The sequence below is a fragment of the Mesoplodon mirus genome (genome assembly GCF_964341445.2).
Source record: "Mesoplodon mirus genome assembly, chromosome: 15".
NCBI classification, from domain to species: Eukaryota; Metazoa; Chordata; class Mammalia; order Artiodactyla; family Ziphiidae; genus Mesoplodon; species Mesoplodon mirus.
The window spans coordinates 82,863,852-82,888,855 of NC_138991.1; the positions used below are offsets into that span (position 1 = coordinate 82,863,852).

Genomic DNA, 25,004 nt, shown 5'->3' on the forward strand with positions numbered 1-25,004 from the left:
TCCCTGGTGGTCCAGTGGTAGAGAATCCCCCTTACAATGCAGGGGACCTGGGTTCAATCCCTGGTCAGGGAACTAAGATCCCACGTGCCGCAGGGTAACTAAGCCCGCGTGCCACAACTACTGAGCTTTCACACTTCAGCTAGAACCCGAGTGCCACAAGCTACAGAGCTCATGTGCCCTGGACCCCGTGCACCACAACTAACGAGAGAAAACCAGCCCGCCACAACTAGAGAGAAGCCCACGCACCACAAGTAGAGAGAAGATCAAGCTCCACAACAAAGAGCCCTCCTGCTGCAACTAAGACCTGACGCAGGCAAAGGTAAATAAAATAAATAAATAAATAATAAATCTTAAAAAAAAATAAGGGGAGATCATGACTCTCATACAGATATAAAAATGAGCACAGGCTAAGTATTTTATTTCATTCAAGAGGGAACCTGCAGCCGTTATAACCAGTTCAAAAGAGAATCTGAGAAACAGACACATTACAGATCAGGGCTACCTAAATGAATATGTAAATAAAGAAATGAAGGCAAAATTGGATTTTTCCTGGGTAGGGGTTTGGTGAGTCAACTGAACTTCCTACCAAGTGGACAGAATTTCATGTTACCTACAACCTTCGAAGACGTGTAAAACAACTCGAAGACAAAGAAAGGGCTGAAATCAACGCAGAGCGATGTCCTCCAAATAATGCTTAGTTGTCCACTGAAACACACAATTTTTTTTCCCACACACATAATCCTCTTCAGGTATGGGTAATTTTCTTCTTTCAATTCTGTATTTTATGATTTTTCTACAGTTTTCAAGAATTAAAAGTGGCTTGGAAAACATATGTTTCATTTTTCCCTACGAGGGGGAGGGAGGTATCCTCAGCTAATACTCTATTATGTTAACGCTAAGTTGTATTCACTAATATTTTAATTAAATAGCTCACTATGATAGTAAGCTAACATGATAAACCCCTTTCCCTTATTTATCACTTGTCTGTGGACACTTATTCTAAGACTTAAGCATTCAAGGTAAGGAAAAGATTAGCCCACCAGGACACAGGTAAGATTCCTCGAGAAGCGGTGACATAACAGACGTTCCCTTAAAGTAAGGGGAAATTTGAGTCCCTGGTCCAGGCGGCCCAACTTCTCAGCACAGCAGCTCTTCACCGCCAGATGAGACGGAGATATTTAAGCCGTTCCCTAACTTGACGGCGCGGAGACTTCTGGGAAATAGAGTCCTGGTATTTGTCTCGCTCTCCGGGGAGGGCCTTGGCAGGTGGACTTCCGGCGTCCTCCTGCGCTGGTGCGCCTCACCCTGTGTGCGTGTTCGCGCACGCGCACCGCCGCTGCGCCGCGCCGCTCTCGTTTCCTATCCGTACCCGGGTCATCGCTTGCTCTCGTCCCCAGGCTCTGGCCTCCGGCGGGCGAGGATTCCAGGGCCTGAAGGGCTGGACGCCGTCTGGCCCGGCCGGCACCCAGAGGGCGCGGGCTGTGTGGGCGAGGGTTCGCGTGGGCTGGGCAGAGGCTGGAACGGGGACCCCCGAGCGCGAGCTCCGGAGCCCGCGGGCTGGGCCGGAGGGGCCGGGCGGACGGCGGCGGCGCAGTGCCAGACAGTCTGCACCGCGCGGCACAGCGAGGCCGGGAGGGACGTGGGCCTGAAGGGAGCTTGTCCCGTAGGCCCAGAGCCAGCTCCTCGGGCCCAGTGGCCTCGGGAGGCGGAGAGGAGGGACCCCGGGAGAGGAGCGCGCCGCAGGAGCAGCCCCCGGCCCGGAGCCTCGGGAGCCCGGGTCCGGTCAGCGATTCCCGACGGGGTAGGTGGTGCGTCTGCGGGCCTGCAGGCGGTTGTGGACCCTGCGGCCCTTGGAGAGCGGGGCTCGGGGTAGCCCGCCCTGGGCCCCGCGAGAGAGCGACCGGGAGGGTTTGACCGCTTCCCAGAGGTGGAGGGGCCGGGCTGGAGGACAGGGCCGGCTGCTCCGGATGGGGCTTCCGTGGTACTTGTGAGCTCCGGGTGTCCTGGGGGAGCAGGGACCACAGGCTCGGCCGGGACGTGCCGCGTCCACCCCTCTCTCCAACCCCGATCCTCCTCGTCCTCTTCCTGTCGCGATCTCGCACGTGTCTCTCAAGGCCCATCAGCACCTTGGTTGTCAAATCTAAGCGTCCGGTGCCCCCCTGGGCTCTGCCCTGTGGAGTCGCACAGTGTAGTTAGTGCAGGATGCGTCTGCAAGGCTTCTGTTTCGCTTTCTCGGTTGAGGAAGGAAGAGATTGGGCCTGAGAAGGGAGGTGACTTGTCCCAGATCCTCACCAGGTGTGCACGTAGGGTCGCTCACAGGACTCCAAACTCCTAGGGCAGGTGTTCTGTCCAGTTGAAGTCAGTTTCATAATAAAACACTCGTAAGTGCAGCGGTAACCAAATTGAGTCAGATGATTTACAAACAGTGCGGTGCCTTGATGCACGTTTATCCCACTTTTGAGAGCTTACATTCTCCCTTAATGTGGAATCTTTGATTTTAATCAATTTAAAGAGACAATAAGAAAATACTTAAGTAGTGTCACGGAAATTTTTTTATTTGCATTTTTTATTTAACTCTCTGAAACAGTCCTTCATTTTCACCAATGAGAGTAACTTGATCGTGTTGGAGTTGGAAAGGTACAGGTGTGTGTTTCTCTTGTAGGACCCTTTTAGCTTCTACTGAATGTTCATAGGGTGTCATTTTATTGGGCTTTCTTTGATGGTTCTGATGCAGTAGGTTCCTGCCTGGGCAGGTCAGGTTACTCAGCACTTCAGTTACTTGTTTCCCTTCCTCTAGGTCCACCGTTTACAGTCTACGATTTTTCCAAGAGCAGCAGAAAATGAATGAATCCCAGGTGAGTTTTCCTGTCGGTGTATGTATTCCCCCACTTTGTTTTGTAATGCATTTTAGGAGGTGTATAAGGATCCACATTTTAAAATGTGAAGGTAGGAATAGGTAAAAGACATTATCATATAAAATACAGTTGTTACAGAGTCCGGGCGGCACCTAGTTGTTGTCAAGTTCACACATATAGGTAGTATGATGCTTTAAGGCTACTGGAATTGAGCTGCAAATATGACTCATGTTCTTGACAGTTATAGAAAAAGAAAAATACCATCCATCGTGTGATTTGTGTTGACTATAAGAAGAGAGCATTTTTGTTACTTGTGGGTTTCAAAGATTTCCTAAGACCTGGAAAAATTTGTTTGTTGAAGTTGAAATAATTGTGGATAGCTCTCCTAATAACAGGCATCAAATCATTTCAGTATATGGCTTAGACTTATTGTTTATCTTAGCAGTGGGCCTGCTGCCCAACGGGAACTTGATGCATGTGATTTTTCCAGGCTCCAAAATATTGTGATCCAAGTAGACCTGTTTACATTTTTACTATTTAGTCCAAGGCTAAAACCTAAATCATGGAATGGCCTGCACATCCTTCAGATATTTCTGTTAGTGTGTTTTGGGGGGGGGGGTTGTACAGCACACAGTACAGACAGATACTCTCCAGTGGAGGTGTTTTCACTTCCCATTCCCATTTCAATTCTTGGTGTCTTGGTTTTATCCTTACCACTCTCCTGAATCTGTTGGTAAAGATTAGCAGTGACCTAATTATAGTCAAATCCAGTGGACATTTTCAGGTCCTTACCTCTCCTGACCATCCATCTGCCTTTGACATCTGTTACTGCCAAACTCATGGAGTCTCCCTTTTCTTGGCTTTAAAAAAAATTCATTTGGGACTTCCCTGGTGGCGCAGTGGTTAAGAATCCGCCTGCCACTGCAGGGGACACGGGTTCGAGCCCTAGTCTGGGAAGATTCCACATGCCGCAGAGCAACTAAGCCCGTGCACCACAGCTACTGAGCCTGCACTCTAGAGCCCCCGAGCCACAACTACTGAGCCTTTGTGCCACAGCTACTGAAGCCCATGTGCCTACAGCCCGTGCTCCACAACAGGAGAAGCCACCACAATGAGAAGCCCACGCACCACAACAAAGAGTAGCCTCCGCTCACCACAACTAGAGAAAGCCTGTGCACAGCAACGAAGACCCAACACAGCCAAAAATAAATAAATAAAATTAATTAATTAATTAAAAATAAATATTCTTTTAAAAATCCTTTAGAAAAAATTCACTTGTGTTCTGTATGTATCTTTAAACAATAATGAGTCTTTTAAAAAGTCGGTGGGGGGGCTTCCCTGGTGGCGCAGTGGTTGAGAGTCCGCCTGCCGATGCGGGGGACATGGGTTCGTGCCCCGGTCCGGGAAGATCCCACATGCCGCGGAGCAGCTGGGCCCGTGAGCCATGGCCGCTGAGCCTGCGTGTCCGGAGCCTGTGCTCCGCAACGAGAGAGGCCACAACAGGGAGAGGCCCGCGTACCACAAAAAAAAAAAAAAAAAAAAAAGTGGGTGGGGGCTTCCCTGGTGGCGCAGTGGTTGAGAGTCCACCTGCCAATGCAGGGGACACGGGTTCGTGCCCCAGTCTGGGAGGATCCCACATGCCGCGGAGCGGCTAGGCCCGTGAGCCATGGCCGCTGAGCCTGCGTGTCCGGAGCCTGTGCTCCGCAACAGGAGAGGCCACGGCAGTTAGAGGCCCGCGTACCGCAAAAAAAAAATAAAAAATAAAAAGTGGGTGGGGATAACCCACAATACCATTTTTTCTTAATATCAATGTTCAAAGTTTCACAATTTTCTACATGTTTTTCAGTTTTTTGTTTTCAACGAGGATACAAATAGAGCCCATACGTTGCAGTTGATTAGCCTTGAATCGTGTTGACTGCATTGCAGTTGTTTTAACTTTAACATATTTTTTTTTCTGAACCGTTTGAGAGTGTGTGTCATGCCCCTTTACCCTGTAATGTCTCAGTTGTATCTCCTAAGATCAAGAATATTTTCTTATGTATACTTGCCAGAGGTAACTGAATTCAGGAAATTTTACATTGATATAATACTTTCTTTATTTTTTCAAAAAATTTTAAAAATTTATTCATTTTGGCTGTGCTGTGTCGTAGTTGCAGCATGCCCACTCTGAGTTGCAGCATGCAGGCTTCTTAGTTGCGGCATGCATGCGGGATCTAGTTCCCCAACCAGGGATTGAGCCCAGGTCCCCTGCATTGGGAGTCTTACACACTGGACCACCAGGCAAGTTCCTGATACAATACTTTATTTTTATTTATTTATTTATTTATTATTTACTTATTTATGGCTGCGTCAGGTCTTAGTTGTGGTGAGCAGGCGTGGGCTTCTCTCTAGTTGTGGCATGGGGGTTTTCTCTTCTCTAGTTGTGGCGCACTGGCTTCAAGGCGTGTCGGCTCTCTAGCTGTGGCGCTCCGGTTCCAGAGCGTGTGGGCTCTGCAGTTTGTGGCACGAGGGCTCTAGTTGAGGCGCTCGAGCTGAGTACTTGTGGCACGTGGGTTTAGTTGCTCTGCGACATGTGGGATCTTAGTTCCCTGACCAGGGGTCGAACCCACATCCCCTGCATTGTAAGGTGGATTCTTTACCACTGGACCACCAGGGAAGTCCCCTTGATATAATACTTCAATCTACAGGTCATCCAGTCATCCAACTTCTAGTTTTGTCAGTTTTCCCAGTAATTTCCTTTTTAGCAATTTTTTATTTTTGATGGAGGATGCAGTCCAGAATTATGAATTGCATATAGTTTTCATGCTTTTTAAGTCTGTTTAATATGGAATAGTTTCTCAATGCCATTATAGTAATTGAAGAATACAGGCCAATTATTTTGTAGAATTCTTTGAATTTATGTTTCCCCGATATTTTTTCATAGATTTAGATGGTGATTTTTCGGCAGGAACACTACATAAATAATGACTCTTTTAAGATTTATGACCCAGAATAGGGTCTCTCTCGGAGAAGTTCCATGTGCACTTGAGAAGGGTACCTGTTCTGCTCTCGGTGGGTGGAGTGTTCTCTAAATGTCAGTAACATCAAGTTGGGAATGTTTGGCAGGTGCACCATATCCTTGCTAACCTTCTGCCAACTTGTCCCATGAGTCGTGAGAGAGGGGGAATTGAAATCTCCTGCGATTGTGTTTTGTCCGTTTCTCCTTGCAGCTCTGTCAGTTTTTGCTTCAGGAATTTTGTGAAAAGATACCTAACCATTTAAGATTATTAGGTCCTCTTGATTAATTAACCACTTTGTTGTTGTGAATTGGCCTCCTTTATCCTGGTAATGGTCTGTGCTGTGAAATGGAATCTCTGATACTTACGAAGCCACTCCAGCTTTCTTTTGAGTAGTGTTGGTGTGCAATGTCTTATTCTGTCCTTTTACTTTTAACCTATTTGCATCTTTATATGTAAAGCACAGCACTGTAGACAGCATATAGTTAGGTCTTTTTTTTTTTTATCCAATTTGACAATTTCTGTCTATTAATTGGGGTGTTTAGACCACTTACTTGCAAAGTGAATATTGATACAACCAGTTAGATTATAGTCTGTTGTCTTTATTTTCTATTTGTCCCATATTCTTTGTCTTCCTTCTGTTTGATTGACTATTTTTTGTGATTCCATTTTATATTTTTTGTTGGGTTATTAGCCATAACACTAGTTATTTTAGTGGGTGCTTTAGTGTTTATAGTATGTAGATTTAATTTATTATAGTTTATCTTCAAGTAATATGCCTGATCACTTAGCTACAGTTCCCTTTTCCCCATCTTGGTCTTTATACTGTTGTTGCATTTTAGTTTTTACAGGTAATACCAGCCCCACAATACACTGGGTTTTTTGTTGTTGTTTGTTTTTTGTTTGTTTGTTTTTCGTCAAACCGAGTGGCTAGTGGGATCTCAGTTCCCTGACCAGGGATTGAACCTGGGCCCCTGCAGTTAAAGTTCTGAGTTCTAACCGCTGGACCACCAGGGAATTCCTGATACATTGTCATTTTTAATTAATCTTTTAAAGAGATTTAAATAATGAGAGAAAATACATAGTTACCGTTTCTGATGCTTCATTCTGTTGTGTAGATCCACATTTTTATCTGCTGTCATTTTCCTTCTGCCTGAAGGACTTTCTTTAACATTTCTTCTAGTTGATAATGAATTCTTATGGCTCTTGTATGTCTGAAAATATCTTTATTTTGTTTTCTCTTTTAAAGAGATTATTGCTGGTTTTTTATCGTCCAGTACTTTAAATGTGTTCCTTCACTGGCTTCTTGCTTACATTGATTCCAAGAGAAATCTGATGTCATCCTCATCGTTGTTCCTCTGTATATAACGTGTCTTTATTTCTTTATTTTTTATCACTAGTTTTTAGCCATTTGATTTTGATACGTCTTGGTGAAGGCATGCCTCGTTTTATTGTGCTTCACAGTGTGTCCAAGAACAAGGAGAATCATTCCATTTGTTCAGGTCTACTTCTCTGTCTTTCAGGAGTGTTTTAAAATTTTTCTAGTATAGATTTTGTATATTTCTTTTTTTTTTTTTTTTTTTTTAAGAAGATGTTGGGGGTAGGAGTTTTTATTAATTAATTTATTTATTTTTGCTGTGTTGCGTCTTCGTTTCTGTGCGAGGGCTTTCTCTAGTTGTGGCAAGCAGGGGCCACTCTTCATCGCGGCGCGCGGGCCTCTCACTATCGCGGCCTCCCGCTGCGGAGCACAGGCTCCAGACGCGCAGGCTCAGCAGTCGTGGCTCACGGGCCTAGTTGCTCCGCGGCATGTGGGATCCTCCCAGACCAGGGCTCGAACCCGTGTCCCCTGCATTAGCAGGCAGATTCTCAACCACTGCGCCACCAGGGAAGCCCTGTATATTTCTTATTAAGAGTTTTTTTCTGTTGCTATTGTAAACTGTGTGTACACGTGAATTACATCTTTTTACTCCTTTTTACACAATGAGGGCTGTTGCTTTTATGTGCGTTAACTATATATTGTTACCTAACAGTTCTTTTTATTGATTTGGTTCCATTGTTGATTCTCTGAGTTTTCTAGGTATAGTATATCATCTGTGAATAGAAATAGTTTCACTTTTTCTTATTGCTCATTAGGCCTTTAATTGTTTTCTCTGATTGGAGATAATGAGCATTTTGCCTTGTTTCTAATCTTTGTGAGAATGTGTCTATTGTTTACCCATTAAGTAAGTCCTGACTTTAAAACTAAGAGGACTGAAGCATAGAAATGTGTTTGTGTCTAGACTCAACAAAGTGTATGTATGTACCCGTGTGTATATGTATCACACGTACTGTGCACATTAGGGTATGAGTATGTGTATACATAGGTATATTCATGTTGGTGAAGTATCCATCAATTCCTATTTTCTTGAGTTTTTTTTTTAATTAGGTATGCATTTGAATATTGTCAGAGGTCTTTTCAGCATCTTTGGAAATGTAAGATTTTTCTTCTTAGCTATATTATAACGGCCTATTGTATTAATGGATTTCCAAATATTAAACCAGTTTGTATGCTTGGAATAAGTCCTGTTTAGATAATTACATATTTTCTTTTCAATGTGGTATTGGATTTTGTTTGCTAATATTTCATTTTGGATACTTGTGTCGATAGAAGCAATATTGATATGTAATTTAATTTATTTGCTTGATTGATCAGTCTTCTAACCCCTGCCACTTCTTGCCTTCTGGACTGCCTTAACCCAGAAGGTTATTACTTCCTATAGGTGATGTTAAAGCTCATTTGGCTTGCCTTGGGATAATCTTAGGCTCTCTTGGCGAATCTCAGCTGTGAGACCTGCACAGATGTGGCTGTACCAGTGGGTGGAATCCCTTTATAAACAATAGGTTAATAGAACATGTTTACTGAGCACTTCCCTTCCAAAATACAAGTTAAATGTTCACAGTCCCAACAAGTGCTCCTTCCAACAACTGAGACCCATTTTGCTGGTCATTCAGTGAGGTTTCTACATCCCCATGTTCATCTTTGTTGGAGCTCTTGGGTTTTGGTGGAGTATGTCACTGACTGTTTTTTTGCTTTTTTGTTTGTTTGTTTGTTTTTGTTTTTGGCGGTATGTGGGCCTCTCACTGTAGTGGCCTCTCCCGTTGCGGGGCACAGGTTCTGGACGCGCAGGCTAAGCAGCCATGGCTCACGGGCCCAGCCGCTCCGCGGCATGTGGGATCCTCCCGGACCGGGGCACGAACCCGTGTCCCCTGCATCGGCAGGCGGACTTCCAACCACTGCGCCACCAGGGAAGCCCCCTCACTGACTGTTTTAAGGAAACTGTTTTCTTCAACAAAAATTGTCTTGCGGGCTTCCCTGGTGGCGCAGTGGTTGAGAGTCCGCCTGCCGATGCAGGGGACACGGGTTCGTGCCCCGATCCCGGAAGATCCCACATGCCGCGGAGCGGCTGGGCCCGCGAGCCATGGCCGCGGAGCCTGTGTGTCCGGAGCCTGTGCTCCGCAACGGGAGAGGCCACAGCAGTGAGAGGCCCGCGTACAGCAAAAAAAAAAAAAAAAAAAAAAAAAAAAAAAAAAATTGTCTTGCTTTTCTGAAAATACCTTTATAGTGTCTTTAGGCTTAAATGATAGTTTGGCTTGGTGTACAGTTCTAGGTTCAAAATCCTTTTTCTTTAAAAGTTGTGGGCATTCTCCATTGTTTTCTCTTGGTTGAGAATTAGAATGTCAGTTTCTAGGGTAACTAATGTATTTTTTTCCCTCTGTAACTTTTTAGGATTCCGCCCCCCCCCTTTTCTTTTTCTTTTTTTTGGCTGTGCAGCTTGCGAGATGCCAGCTCCCCACCAGGGATTGAACCCGGGCCCCCGTAGCAAAAGCGCCAATTCCCAACCACTGGACCACCAGGGAGTTCCCTCTAATTTTAAAATTTTGGATGTTTTATCAGGAAATTTCTTGATCTGTTTGTTTCCCCAGTATTTTTCTTTGTAGATTATATGGCCCCTTTTGATGATGTTTTGTTTTGTTTTGTTTGTTTGTTTATTTTTATGATCTTCACCTCAGGAATCATTTTCCATTCTGCCTTTGATGATTTTTTGTTCATCCTCTATAATCTCTTTCTGAAAATGTTGAATCTGCTGGATCTGGCTTCAATATCTCAAAATTTCATCATTTCAATTTCTTGTTTTCAGAGAGATTTCCTAAGTTATCTATTCTATGTCCCATTTATTATTCAAGCTTCTTACTTGAGGATTTTTTAAAAATTCAACAATCCAGTCTTCAATTTCTAAGTATTCTCCAGTGGTTTTTTCTTAGCAGAATGTTCTCATTTTCTGGAAGCAATATCCTGCTTAATTTATTAAAAAATATAAATCAGTAGACACAAATGCAAGTTGTTTCCTTTGTGAATTTGGTTGTCATTGTTGAGTTGTTCATCCTGATGCTTATCCTTTATTTATGTTGTTTTCTAAATTAGCTGATGATTCTTAATTTTTAAATTTCACTTTTTGAGAGAATAATTACTAATAACTAATGTGAACATACTCAACCCATGACCCCATTTCATTCCTCTTTCCTTTGTGGAGGGGATGGCTACAGAAGCTCTGTAAGGGAGTGGGTAGGGGTGTGTAATTTGAGAAGCATCACTGCATTTTTTTCCTTCCACTTTTTTTTTATTGTGGTAAAATACACATAACTTAAATTTAGTATCCTAACTTTTTTTTTAACATCTTTATTGGTGTATAATTGCTTTACAAGGGTGTGTTAGTTTCTGCTTTATGACAAAATGAATCAGCTATACGGATACATATATCCCCATATCTCCTCCCTCTTGTGTCTTCCCTCCCACCCATTCTAACCATTTTTAAGTGTACAGTACAGTAGTGTTAAGGTAATCATTTTTTAAGTGTACAGTAGAGTGGTATTAAGGCCATTCATAATGTTGTGCAGTCATCACCACCATCCACCTCGAGAGTGTTTCTCATCTTCCAGAACTGACACTCTGCCCCCGGTAAACACTAACTTCCCATTTCTCCCTCCCCAGCCCCTGGCAACCACCATTTTACTCTCTGTCTCTAGTATTTTGATTAAATACCTCATCTAAGCGGAATCCTACGGTATTTGTCCTTCCATGACTGGCTCATTTCACTCCGCTTAATGTCCTTAAAGTTCATTCATGTGGTAGCAGATGTCAGAATTTCCTGCCTTTTTAAGGCTGAATCATACTCCACTGTGTATGTATATTACATTTTGTTAACCATTTGTCAATCGATGGACACTTGGGTTATTCCCACATTTTAGCTATTGTGAATAATGCTGCTGTGAACCTAGGTATACAGATACCTCTTTAAGTCTTTGCTTTCATTTTTGGGGGGTATAGACCCAGAAGTGGAATTGCTGGATCACATGTTAATTCTGTTCTTCATTTTTTGAGGAACTACCATGCTGTTTTCCACAGCAGCTGCACCATTTTACATTTTCACTAACGGTGCACAAGGGTTCCAGTTTCTCCAACACTTGTAATTTTCTCGGTTTTTTTATAGTAGCCATCCTAATGGGTATGAGGTGGTATCTCATAGTTTTGATTTTCATTTCCCTAATTATTAGTGATATTCAACATCTTTTTCATATGCTTATTGGTCATTTGTAAAACTTCTTTGGAGAAATGTCTATTCAAGTGCTTTGCTCATTTTTCAAATTTTTATTTTATTTATTTCACTTTGTTTTAAAACTGTTGTTTTTGTTGTTGAGTTTTAGTAGTTCTCTGTATATTCTAAATATTTTTTAAATTAATTTTTATTGGAGTATAAATTTACAGTGTTGTGTTAGTTTCTACTGTACAGCAGAGTGAATCAGCTATACGTATACATATATCCCCTGTTTTTTGGATTTCCATCCCATTTAGGTTACCACAGAGCGTTGAATAGAGTTCCCTGTGATATACAGTAGGTTCTCATTAGTTATCTCTTTTATACATAGTAGTGTATATATGTCAATCCCAATCTCCCAATTCATCCTATCGCCCCCTACCCCCTTGGTATCCATACATTCTTTACATCTGTGTCTCTATTTCTGCTTTGCAAATAAGTTCATCTGTATCATTTTTCTAGATTCCACATATAAGCGATATCATATGATACTTGTTTTTCTCTTTCTGACTTCACTCTGTCTGGCAGTCTCTAGGTCCATCCACGTCTCTGCAAATGGCACAGTTTTGTTCCTTTTTATGGCTGAGTAATATTCCATTGTATATATGTGCCACATCCTCTTTATCCATTCCTCTGTTGATGGGCATTTAGATTACTTCCATGTCCTGGCTGTTGTAAATAGTGCTGCAGTGAACATCGGGGTGCATGTATCTTTTTGAATTATGGTTTTCTCCAGGTATATGCCCAGGAGTGGGATTGCTGGGTCATATGGTAGCTCTATTTTTAGTTTTTAAGGAACCTCCATACTGTTGTCCATAGTGGCTGTATCAATTTACATTCCCACCAACAGTGTAAGAGGGTTCCCTTTTCTCCACACCCTCTCCAGCATTTACTGTTTTTTGAGTTTTGGGTTTTTTTGCGGTATGCAGGCCTCTCACTGCTGTGGCCTCTCCCATTGCGGAGCACAGGCTCCGGACGCGCAGGCTCAGTGGCCATGGCTCACGGGCCCAGCCGCTCCGCGGCATGTGGGATCCTCCCAGACCGGGGCACGAACCCGTGTCCCCTGCATTGGCAGGTGGACTCTCAACCACTGCGCCACCAGGGAAGCCCTTTTTTTCTTTAATTTTTAAAAAATTTATTCTATTTATTTATTTTTGGCTGCATTGGGTCTTCATTGCTGTGCACGGGCTTTCTCTAGTTGCGGTGAATGGGGGCTACTCTTGGTTGTGGTAGCTTCTCTTCCGGAGCACGGGCTCTAGGTGCATGGGATTCTGTAGTTGTGGCTTGTGAGCTCTAGAGCGCAGGCTCAGTAGTTGTGGCGCACGGGCTTAGTTGCTCCGCAGCATGTGGGATCTTCCCGGCCCAGGGCTCAAACCCGTGTCCCCTACATTGACAGGCAGATTCTTAACCACTGCGCCACCAGGGAAGCCCTCCAGCATTTATTGTTTGTAGATTTTTTGATGATGGCCATTCTGACCGGTGTGAGGTGATACCTCATTGTAGTTTTGACTTGCATTTCTCTAATAACTAGTGATATTGAGCATGTTTTCATGTGTTCTTCCACCCATTTTTTGATTGGGTTGTTTGTTTTTTTTGATATTGAGCTGCATGAGCTGCTTTTAATCCCTTGGCAGTTGCTTCATTTGCAAATATTTTCTCCCATTCTGTGGGTTGTCTTTTCATCTTGTTTATGGTTTCCTTTTATATATTCTAGATACCGATCCCTTAGCAGATACGTGATTTGCAAATATTTTCTCCCGTTCCGTGGTCTCCCTTATTCCTTGTCAACTGTGTCTTCTGATGCACAGAACCTGTGGGCACCACTGCATTTTGAACTGGTGGCAAGTCGGTAGACAGGATTAAGTTGCTCAGGTGCTTTACGGTGAGAGTAGTCTTCTAAGAGTTGCTTTAGGAAAAACGTCTGTGTCCAACGTGGAAACAGTTGGCTCTTTGTCCAGACGTGCCTGACATAGTCTTGGGTTGCACCTCCTTTCCTGGTGTCCTGTCAGGTTTATCCTTTGTCCCAGACAGCAGTTTTCCGTTTGGACAGTGAATGTGTGATCACCCTCATTGCAGGGGTCCTGGCTCCATCTCTGGCCCCCGAGCCCACGGCCAGGGGCTGTCGGCACAGTCTGAGTGGATCTGGCTGCTCTGTGCAATGAGAACAGGAAGCCTCTCAAGCTGCTTGGTTGATTGTGTGAGTCATCCCTCTGTCAGCCAGTCACTCTACTGCTGCAGGAACCCTAGGCCCTCTTGATGGGCCTGGAGATTTTCCGGGGCTCTGGTGGTGATCCTGCCGTCACTTTTGCTGCAGTCCCGCCTCTGCCCCTGTGTGAGTGTGTCTCGTGGTCCTGGTTTCTCATCTCATCTACTCGATAAATCAAGACTTTCCTCAAAAACATTCCTGCTGTTGGTAACTTCTGTGTTCCAGTGCTCTTATGAGAACACTACTTTTATATTTCTTTGAATTGGGCTTTTTGGGTTTTTGTCTTGTTTTTGAGGCAGGAAAGTATTGGGTTGGCGAAAATGTTTGTTTGGGTTTCCTGAAAGAACATTTTGGCCAACCCAATGCTTACATATGTTCATTTACTCTCTTGAATTAGAGGCAACTCTTCCTGTCCAAAAGCTGCCCTCGAGAAAGTGCCTTCTTGGTCTCTGCCCTGTGCCAACCTCTTAAATGTTGGTGCTGCTGCAGGTTTTGCCGTGGGTACCTTTTACACTGCGTCCTCTTCTTTCCCCTGAATCCTGTAGAACACCCAGCTGAGCCTGCGGAGCCTAGTCTGCCAACATAAAATTAAAATAGTTTACTTCTCTCGTGTTAGATCATGCTCCACCTTGTATGTGTCACTCTGATAATACCTCGGGCAGTCTTTCAGGCAACAAATTTTCATTGCTGCCACAATGAGATGTTTGAGATACCACTTGAAGGAAGTACTAGAAAACTTAGCCAAGCAGATGGCTCCAGGTAGCTGGCTGTAAGAATGGAGGGGCCAGAGGATGAAAGAGTTGAACCGGGATGGCCCGAGTCCTGGGCCGCGCCAGCATGAGGAGGTAGGGGGAGGAGGCCCAGCCAGCAGAGGCTGCTGAAGAGAGCGACAAGGAGAGAAATGCCCATGTTCACTTAGCCACTGTCTCCTCGCCAGGCTGTGAGCTCTTTGAGTGAGAGCAGGAGTGGTGGTTCATTAACTTATGCCCCCAGTACTCAGATACTTCAGTTGCAAAATTGGAGCTCTTTTTTTTTTTTTTTGGTTTGAGAGGTTTTTTGGGTGGTTCATTTGTTTGACACACTAAGGAACCCAAAGGCAGTGTGTTTCTAATATGGCTTGTTTGCCTCCCACGATCTGTAACAACCATGAGGTTTTCAGGGTCTGTAGTTGACATTCCCGGTGAGCTGGGTGAGCTCTTGTCCCCCTGTCTTCTCCACGTCACCCAGTTCCCATCATGGTGCCATTGCAGGGGCCAGTGTCATTCACGGACGTGGCCGTGGACTTCACCCAGGAGGAGTGGCAGCAGCTGGACCCTGAGCAGAGGACAACCTACAGGGACGTGATGCTGGAGAACTACAGCCACCTGGTCTCCGTGGGTGAGGAGAGCCTGCTTTCTGAGTTGCTGCTCTGCGGGGGCTTCCAGTTTAAGGATGTTATGCTTGACTTCGAAGAAATCAGTGATGAGACTGTTTAATTTTTTCTGGGCACCAGAGAAAGTATTTGTTCATTTGCTTATCGATCAAAAAGGTTCTGATTTTGATTCGGTGCAAAATAGACGCTTTATTTTGTGGCCTCTGGGGCAGCACCTTCTACTCAGAGACCCGGAGCCGAGCAGCAGGTCCAGGTCCGCTCTTTCTCATCCACAGGGTACGACAGTGCCAAACCGCACGTGATCCTCAAGTTGGAGCAGGGAGAGGAGCCTTGGGTAGCAGATGGCGAGTTCCCGCGGCAATTTCACCCAGGTGAGGTGGTGGAGTGTGAAGTTGTAAATGGTCGCTCCGGTCCTCTGGAGTGACCACAGATGCCCTAACTCTCACCTCCTGGCACCAGTAGCATTTGCCCTCCACCATGTATATGCATGCTCCCTTTCCGATTTTGCACCAGGCTTACATTTTACAGGATTTCTGTGTCTTCTAGGACTGAGGGTGCATTCACTCCCTCTTCCTCTCATACTGTCCGTGACTAACCTCCCTATTATCACAGAATTCCTTTGTTTTCAGGCACTCAAAAGTCTGACAGAAAAGTTAACTGGAGACTTTCCTGGTCATTCTTTTTATCTTCCATTTTCTTCCCTTCCTTGCTGTGAAATGCCTCCGGCTTGTGTTCTGCCCCAGTTTCACGCCCCCCTCTAGGCCCTCAGACACCCAGCGTGGTGTCCTCCCTACGCTTGTGGGTCGGCCGCTCCTCGCCGTGGGTGCACTGATCACTGTCCCTGAAGCCCATGCTCGGTGACTCAGTGACACAGCATGAGTTGGGCCGTCCTCTTTCCCAAGTGCTCCTTCCTGTCCCATCTGTCTGCCCATCCCTGTGTCTGCAGCAGATGTTCAGGAAGAGTTTATTTCATCAGTGAATTCCCATTCTTCTCTGGCCTCCTCAGGAGCCTCTAGGACCTGTCTTCCACTTCTTTAGTCTTCTTTGCATCCCATAAAAGGGTTCACCTAGCCTCAACTTTGAAGACTTTTTTATTTATGTTGCTCATCCAAATTGATACCCGACATCTGTAACCTGTAGCCTCTTTAACTCTTACCTGACAGAACAGTAGCACAGGAAGGATCATCCACTTCCTTCTTCCTTAGCACATCTGATGATACACTATGACCTTTCCAAACCACGAATTCTGTGCATCTTCCCCAAGTCCCTTAATTTATTACGTTGTACTTGTCTTTTCTGCCTTGTTCCTGTTTGGTGTCTTTTATGAAATGCCTTAAAATTTTTCTGCATATTCTCAGTTTCTTTTGACATTGGTGTAAACAGTATTTTTTCATACGTACCTGGATTACAGTGAATCCTATTTGGATGTTGCAAAATCTATTCATTTGAAACATCCAGTTGATCTTATCACTAGGCTCAGAAGATAAGCCTATAACTATTCTTGTTTCTTCTTAAGTAGAATTTAAATTCTCCTCAATCCCCCACAGTGTGGTGCAATGTTGTGTATCACAATGAATGTCCTGTTTCCCCCAACTCTTGTCAAATGCCATTTGGTCTAGATTTCTAAATGTCTTCCATTCAAACTGTCGTCCCTCTGCTCGCCCAGATGATCCATCTTCTTTCCCTCTGCTCTCCCTTCTTTCCTTCCTTGGTTGTAGTTTGGGAAAAAAAAAAAAAAAACATAAAATTTACCATTTTAACCATTTTTAAGTGAACAGTTCAGTGGTGTTAACTGTATTCACATTGTTGTCCAACAGAATCTCTAGAACTTTACCCTTTAAATTTGACCTTGAAAGTTCAGCTCCTGCTTGAAGTTTCCCTCATTTCTCGCTCTTCATCCAGTCTTTCCCTTCTCTTCATGTCCCCTCCACGTAGTGGTTGTTAGCACACAATTGTGCAGTCTGATGTGTAATGGCAAGTGTTTGTCGCTTGAGCTCCTTTCTCTACCTGAATTATAACCCTACAAAGAGGAAGGGTCTTAGTACTCTGCTTTTCTGTGTAACATGTAGAAGATACTCAGTAGATTTTTCATTCGCTCACTGAGGAGCTTCTTTTGAGAGAGAATTTATTCTGAACTGTGGATTCTGAAAAAACAGCTGGGGGTTAGAGTCTAACCTGAAAGCACTCCATTTGATTCAGATTAGAAACTACTACTTTAATTTCTGTTGGACAGATTAAAAAAAAAATAGCAAGTGTGGTCATACTTTTGACAAGCAGAGGTTTGAGTTAAGAAAGGAGAGCACAGCTGCATGAATTAGTTTAAAATTAGCTTTCAAATGGAATGTTCATAATCAAATACATGATATATAACTTTGTGTTAAGGCTATTTTAAAACTTAAGGGAAGGAGAGCTTCAAAAAGTTGGAAAGAGACTTTATAAATATTTTAAGGCTTCCCCTGAAACATAGCTAGGTTTTGAGTACATACCAGGCTGGAAGTCAGGTTGAGTGAACAAGAGCGTGTGCAGACTTGTGGTTGGGCGTGAGCAGGGCAGGGCCCAGGCTTCCTGGAGCAGAAGGTGTTTTTGGAAGATGAGTGCAATGCTAGTTTGAATATATATTGTGAATCTAGGTAATGAAAATTTTACTGGTAAAGGATAACTTTTTTTTTTTCTGCTGGTATTTGGGCACAGGGATGTTGTAGATTTCTGAGCCCAGAACTGTCAGTGTTACGCTGAATGTGGATGAGAGCAACTAAACATAGTTCAGAAGATCCAAAAACATGTAAAATACATGGAAATAAAAGTTGAGATTGTAGGGGCTACTTTAGAAATCTGATATTGAAGATTTTACACCAAATGAAACCTGAGAGTATGGGAGCTCTTGTTTGTATTCAGACTTAAGCTATAGTATTATGTCAGGAACATGACTGGTTTGGGTAAATTTAAGTCAGCAGATTGAAAGAAAATTCATGGAAAAACTTACTGAGCATTTGTTTTGTGTCACTGTTCTAAGCATTAACATGTGCTAACTAATGTATCAATAGTCTTTGCCCAGCCCTGTGTTTTAGGAGCTCTTGTCCACAGTTCAGGTGAGTGAAACTGCATCACAGTTAAGTAACTTGCCCAGGTCCCCCAGCCTATGACACATTGGAGTTGGGCGCCCAGTGCTGGTAGCCACTGTGCACTGTGTTGTAGACAAGTCACTTAGTGTTAAAGGAGACCACAGGACTCTCCAGAGAGCCGATCTTACTGGAGAGATTGGTCTACTTAGGTTTCTTTCAGACATTTATGTGCCTGGGTCTCTCCTTACAGGTCAGTGTGAGTCAGGGCAAGGGAGTTGGAGCCCTGGTTGTGGGACTGTCTCTAAACATGAGGAAATTGGAGCATTTAGAATGTTTATTTGGATTTATGTGCAGAATAGAAAGGCAAAGATTTTGGAAGGGTCTAGGTTAGTGAGCATGTTACCATGCTAATCTTGGTATGAAGTGATATTATATAGTTTAATATACATTGTAACTCCCAAACATAATCCATACTTGAATATTTCCTTGGGTTATACATCCAGTAATTGTTCTTGCTCTCCCACGAATCCCACTTGCTCTCAGTCCTCCCATTTCAGCCTTGACCTGGGACCCCTTCAGTGACTTTGTCCTCTGCTCATCATTTCTTGGGTTTATTTCACGTTTCCTACCAAAGTTTTGAACATATTTGTAAAGTAACAAAGGTACCTGTGTTCAATGTGAATTTACTCTTTCTTCTATTGCTGAGTCCTATCCTGCTCTCATCCCTTCCCATCCCTCCCCCACCCCCCATGTCTGTCTGTTTGTCTTATATGACAAATTAAGGGGGAAAGAGGATTATACACTGATAATTATTTTTATTTGTGGAGATTGACCCTAAAGCCAGAGTCAAGCCCACAGTAGGCCCTTGAGTACTGCTCCCATTCTATAACTGGTATGTTCAGATTCACAAGGTTTGTTTAATTTTATTCCTTTTTAGAAGAAGTCTGGAAAGTTGATGACCTGATGGAGACAGCCCAAGAAAATAAAGACGAATGTTCAAGGCAAGCTGTTTCTATCAACAGCAGAACCCTGACTGAGGAGGGAGAGGTTGCATTTGATAAAACTTATAACATGGAAATAAGCCTTGTACCTTCAAACCTAATGTCTCATAATTGTGTCTCATGTGGAAAGACTTTGGGATCTACTTCAGAATTAATTATTAGTGATGGAAGCTATGCAACAAAAAATCCTGATGAGTGTAGTGAATGTGGGAAAACATTTCGTGGAGAGAAACTCTATGAATTTCATCAAAATGGGGAAGCCTTTTCTCAAAATGAAGAAAGTATTCAGAAAATTAGTATTTTGGAGAAACCCTTTGAATATAATGAATGCACAGAAGCCTTAGACAATGAAGCTGTTTTCATTACTCATAAGAGAGCTTATATGGGGGAGAAGCCCTATGATTGGAATGATTCTGGATCAGACTTCATCCAGATGTCAAGTTTTAATGTATACCAGAGATCACAGATGGAATTGAAGCCCTTTGAATGCAGTGAGTGTGGAAAATCCTTCTGTAAAAAGTCAAAATTCATTATACACCAGAGGGCTCACACAGGAGAGAAACCTTACGAATGTAACGTATGTGGGAAATCCTTCAGCCAAAAAGGAACTCTCACTGTACATCGGAGATCACACTTAGAGGAGAAGCCCTATAAATGCAATGAGTGTGGGAAAACCTTCTGTCAGAAATTACACCTCACTCAACACCTGAGGACTCACTCAGGAGAGAAACCCTATGAATGTAATGAATGTGGGAAAACCTTCTGCCAAAAGACACATCTCACCTTACACCAGAGAAACCATTCAGGAGAGAGACCGTATCCATGTAACGAATGTGGGAAATCCTTCTCCCGCAAGTCAGCCCTCAGTGACCATCAGAGAACGCACACGGGAGAGAAACTTTATAAATGTAATGAATGTGGGAAATCCTACTACCGAAAATCCACCCTTATTACACATCAGAGAACACACACAGGAGAGAAACCCTATCAGTGTAGTGAATGTGGGAAATTCTTTTCTCGGGTGTCATACCTCACTATCCATTACAGAAGTCATTTAGAAGAGAAGCCCTATGAATGCAATGAATGTGGCAAAACCTTCAATCTAAACTCAGCCTTCATTAGACATCGGAAGGTACACACAGATGAGAAACCCCACGAATGTAGTGAGTGTGGAAAGTTCTCATATCTCACCGACCATCACACAACTCACTTAGGAGAGAAACCCTATGAATGTAGTGAATGTGGGAAAACCTTACTTGAAACTTCAGCCTTCGATGGGCACCAGTCACTTCCCAAGGGGGAAAAGTCCTATGAATGTAACATATGCGGGAAATTGTTCTCTGAGCTGTCATACTATACTATCCATTATAGAAGTCATTCAGAAGAGAAGCCCTACGGATGTAACGAATGTGGGAAAACCTTCTCCCATAACTCATCCCTCTTTAGACATCAAAGAGTCCACACAGGAGAGAAACCCTACGAGTGTTATGAATGTGGGAAGTTCTTCTCTCAGAAGTCTTACCTCACTATACATCATAGAATTCATTCAGGAGAGAAGCCCTATGAATGTAGTAAGTGTGGGAAAGTTTTCTCTCGGATGTCAAACCTTACTGTACACTATAGAAGCCATTCAGGAGAGAAGCCCTATGAATGTAATGAATGTGGGAAAGTCTTTTCTCAGAAGTCATACCTCACTGTGCATTATAGAACTCATTCAGGAGAGAAGCCCTATGAATGTAACGAATGTGGGAAAAAGTTCCACCACAGATCAGCCTTCAATAGCCATCAGAGAATTCACAGGAGAGGGAATATGAACGTACTTGACATGGGAATGCTCCTCTGAAGTCAGATCTCATTTTAGAAAACCCTCTGCACATAATGAGTATGGGAAGTCAGTCGGAAGTCAGATATCACTGAGAGTTGATGTTTCTGAATGAGGAAAAGCATTTAGGTGTTAGATTTATTCTAATCTGAATTTTCATAGAGAAGAATCCCTAAAACTGCAACAAGAAGCAAAGCCTTCAGCAAGACCCTACAACTCATTGGACACTAGACTTTTATACAAGAGTGAAACTCTATAAATATTTAATATTTATTTTGGATTCCAGTTGTATTCACATATCAGGGAATCATACCAAGGTGAAACCTGTCAAAATGATGAATGTGGAAAATACATTGTCTTGGAAATTGTTAACTAAAAGCCATATTTCTGATATAAAATCAGATGTTTTTAGGAATGATATCAGAAGCTATCAGCTCTGAATAAACCTTCATTGCAGAAAATGAAGTTTTAAAATCTTCTGGAGTTGATTATGAGGATCGTAGCATTAAATATGTATATGGCGGTTTCTATCACGTTTCCAAAATGTGATTAATTCTATGCAACTCTATGCAAGTTTGGATTTGAATAATTTGTGAGAAGGCAGTATTCTTATTTGAGTATTAAGATGGCAAAATATACTAATGTAGGATATATTGTTGGTGAGGTGTTTGATAGGTACAGAATAGTTAAATATATAGTTTTCTGTTCTTTAGAGGCATTTACAAATGGTTTTTAATGAGTGCTTCATCAAGAGAGGAACCAGTGACTTTTGTAAAGTTTCCAACTGCATTTGAGCAAAAGAGACTTAAAATACTATTTTCATAAACTATGCATAGATGATTTGGAATCTAGTCTGTTCAGTGAAGGATGCTCATGCTCTGTAACATAGGCCCAGCTCTCCTACCACTCTTGTTTTTTTAACCCATAGGTTTGAGTGTGCAGTATGCCACTATTCGGTAATTCAGAAATTTTACCTGTGCTTTTATTTGATATGAATACGGTGTCATTATTTTGTGCACTGCCTCTTATTCCCAGTATTTTGGAACAAATTAATGCAAGCTTCTAGCAGACATTTTTTGTTGATTAACCTCAGTGTCCTTCCTCTCCTCTTTACTTGCTGGAAGAGTTTAGGTATCTGCTATTCCCAAGACACGGAGGGTAAATCCTGAGTAATCTAAACCAGTCATGCTAATTTCATTATGATCACCAGTAACTCGTTTATAGTGGTCACATGACCAAATCCTAGGCTAGCAAAACAGACCATTTCTGGAAAAAGGTAAAACAGTGATCAAATGGATTTTACTCCAGGAATGTGAGGGTATTTTAATAATAAAAAAACCAATCACTGTAATATATCACATTGAAGAAAAGTAGTCTAGTATGCAGGAAATGTGGTGAAATCAACATCCATTTGTGTTCTTAGCAAACTATGGATAGAAAGGAACTTCCTTTATTGGATAAAGAGTATCTTATACTACAACAAACAGCATATCAAATGGTGAAATATTGAAAGTTTTCTCCCAAGATCAAAAAAAGAGACAGGGTTAACTGCTATGACTAATTTTATTCAGTATTGTGTAGAAGGACCTAGCCAGGAAAGTAAGGGAAGCAAAAGAATGAAAAGGCTTAAGGATTAGAAGAAGTAAAACTTTTATTTGCAGATGTCATGCTTTTATACATAGAAAATTCTAGGGAATATTCAGATAATTAGAATTGAGTAAATTGAGCAGAATCCCCACATACAAGGTCATTATGCAAAAATTGGTTTTTAATATACCAGCAACGAACACAGAAAATGAAAAGTTTTAAAACAGTGCCATTTACAGTAATATCAGAAATCCTTAAGTGCCTGGGGGGAAAATTACCTAACACTGTATTTTCAAGAATTGTATCCAGGGGGGAAAAAATTACAGAACAGTAAGAGGGATGTATCCTGTTCATGGATTCCAAGGCAATCTTAAAAAGATGTCAGTTTTCCCCAAATTAATTCATATATCCAATGCAATCTTAATCAAAATCCTAGCAAGTTTTTATAAATGAAAATTCTCAGATTCATGTGAAAATTCAAAAGACCAATAATAGTCAAAGCTATCTTCTAGAAAAGACAGAACTTATAGTGCCAGATATCAAGAGCTGTTACAAAGCCATAGGAATTATGATAGTGTGGTAATGGCACAAAGATAAACAAATTGACCAGTGGAACAGAATAAAGATTCCAGAAACTCCCAAACGTAATTCAGTCACCTGACTTTTGGTGAAGGTAATAATGCATCGTAATGTGGGAAAGGATGTTCTTTCCACTAAATGCTTTCATAATTTAATAGAAAAATCAATTGAGGTGGAGTGCAGTGTTAAGTATGAAATGTAAAATAATAAAGCTATAAGAAGACTATAACCTTACAGCAAGCAGTTTCCTTAAGACCCAGAAAGCACTGAATCATAAAATAAAACTTGTTAATTTGAATATATTACATTAAAGAACTTCTGTTTCTCAAAAAGCCACCATTGAGAAAGTGAACAGGCAGACCACAGAGGGGAGAAGATATTTGCAATTCAAATACATGGCAGCAGAATCGAGTGTAGAAGAGGGCTTGGTAAACGTTTTTGGTGAGGGGCCAGAGAGTATTAATATTTGGGGCTTTGTGGGCTACACATTTTCACTCACCACCACTCAACTTTGCTGTCGTAGTGTGAAAGCCAGAAATAAGACAAAAACGAATGAACATGGCTGTGTCCCAGTAAGACTTTATTCACAGATACTGGTGGAGGACAGGATTTGGCCAGCAGGCCATAGTTGCTGACCCCTGATCTAAAATAAAAACCCCTACAAATCTGCAAGGAAAAAAAAAAAGGGCAGAAACTTGGACGTCCACTTCATAAAAGAGGCTATCCACATGGCCAGTAAACATATGAAAAGGTATGTTGGTTTTATTAATAATCTTGAAAAAGGAAGATTTAAAACCCCGTATGGCACTACTGCCCCCCTCTGAAGTGGTTAAAATGAAAAGCATGAAAAAGCAAGATTTGGCGAGAAGGTACCAGGAGCTTGCCTACACTCCTGGTGGTATTGCCCATTGATAGAACCGTTTTGGAAAGCTGGCACTTAGAGCCAAACCTGTGTTTGTACCCTTTCAACACACCCAAACCTAGCAGACATGCATGAATGTGTCCACTGTGCATGTATATGTCCACCGAGGGACATGTCCTAGAATTTTCATGATCTAAAACTTCAAAAAACAACTCTGAAGGCACCTATGCAGTAGAACTTTGAACGTCAGTGGTGTGTTTCCACCACAGAACGCTCTAAGGCAAGGAGAGTGAATGGACAGTAAGCACAGGCAATAGCTCAATTTCACAAAGAATGCTAAATGAAGGAATCTAGACACAAAAGCAAACAGGTAAAGTATAAGAACAGGTAAAACGTGTCTACGCAGTTAGAAATCAGGATAGCGGTTAGCCTTGGCCAAGGCTGCCAAGGAGCATTCATCTGGTGCTGGTAACAACTGGTTTCTAAATCTAGGTGCTGAATATCTGAGTGTTCCGTGCACTCAAGCTTTGTGTGTTTTTCTGCATGTATATTACACTTACATAAAATGTTTTTAAAAATCACAAGTGTCTACCATTTTTGTTGTTCAGCACTCTTGCCATATTTTTCTAGATGTATATGAGTATGCTGCATAACAAGAATTAACTGGTAGATTTTGCATAACTTTGTGCAGGAAATACTCTTAGTTTTAATGGCAACTACTAAGATTTCCTACACTGACCGTAAAGCTTAGTGTAATGTATATTTTCAGTAAATATTTGAAAAGGTGACAGGGCCATTACATATGTTGTCATCCTACCGTTCTGCATATATAAATGCATCTGGCACATATAAATAGGTCTGGACTGCTTCTTCAATAAAGAACTGATGTGTGTAAACCTTTCATATTTTCTCAGGCGAATTGTTTTTTACATTTCTGAATTTGGGATGCATCTTAACCATCACCCTGTCACAGAGGTGAGCTTTCTTTGAGGTTAAGTATAACGGTGAGTTTGATTTGATAAAAAAAAT

At 42.4% G+C, this 25,004-nt stretch overlaps 1 protein-coding gene across 1 annotated transcript; it reads left to right on the plus strand.

Moving 5' to 3' along the window:
- Positions 1-1,274: 1,274 nt before the first annotated feature.
- RBAK (RB associated KRAB zinc finger) lies at positions 1,275-24,559 on the plus strand. The gene is made up of 6 exons (XM_082645721.1): positions 1,275-1,493; positions 1,668-1,801; positions 2,798-2,855; positions 14,941-15,067; positions 15,338-15,433; positions 19,062-24,559. The coding sequence occupies exons 3-6, from the start codon at positions 2,841-2,843 to the stop codon at positions 20,966-20,968; spliced, it is 2,145 nt and encodes a 714-aa protein (XP_082501847.1). The 5' UTR covers positions 1,275-1,493; positions 1,668-1,801; positions 2,798-2,840; the 3' UTR covers positions 20,969-24,559.
- The last annotated feature ends 445 nt before the right edge of the window (positions 24,560-25,004 follow it).

Bases quoted from the DNA above. Each gene is read 5' to 3' on its own strand.
- RBAK (XM_082645721.1), top strand. The intron at 15,068-15,337 runs GTGAGGAGAGCC...TCTCATCCACAG, and splicing joins CAGCCACCTGGTCTCCGTGG to GGTACGACAGTGCCAAACCG. The intron at 15,434-19,061 runs GTGAGGTGGTGG...ATTCCTTTTTAG, and splicing joins CCCGCGGCAATTTCACCCAG to AAGAAGTCTGGAAAGTTGAT.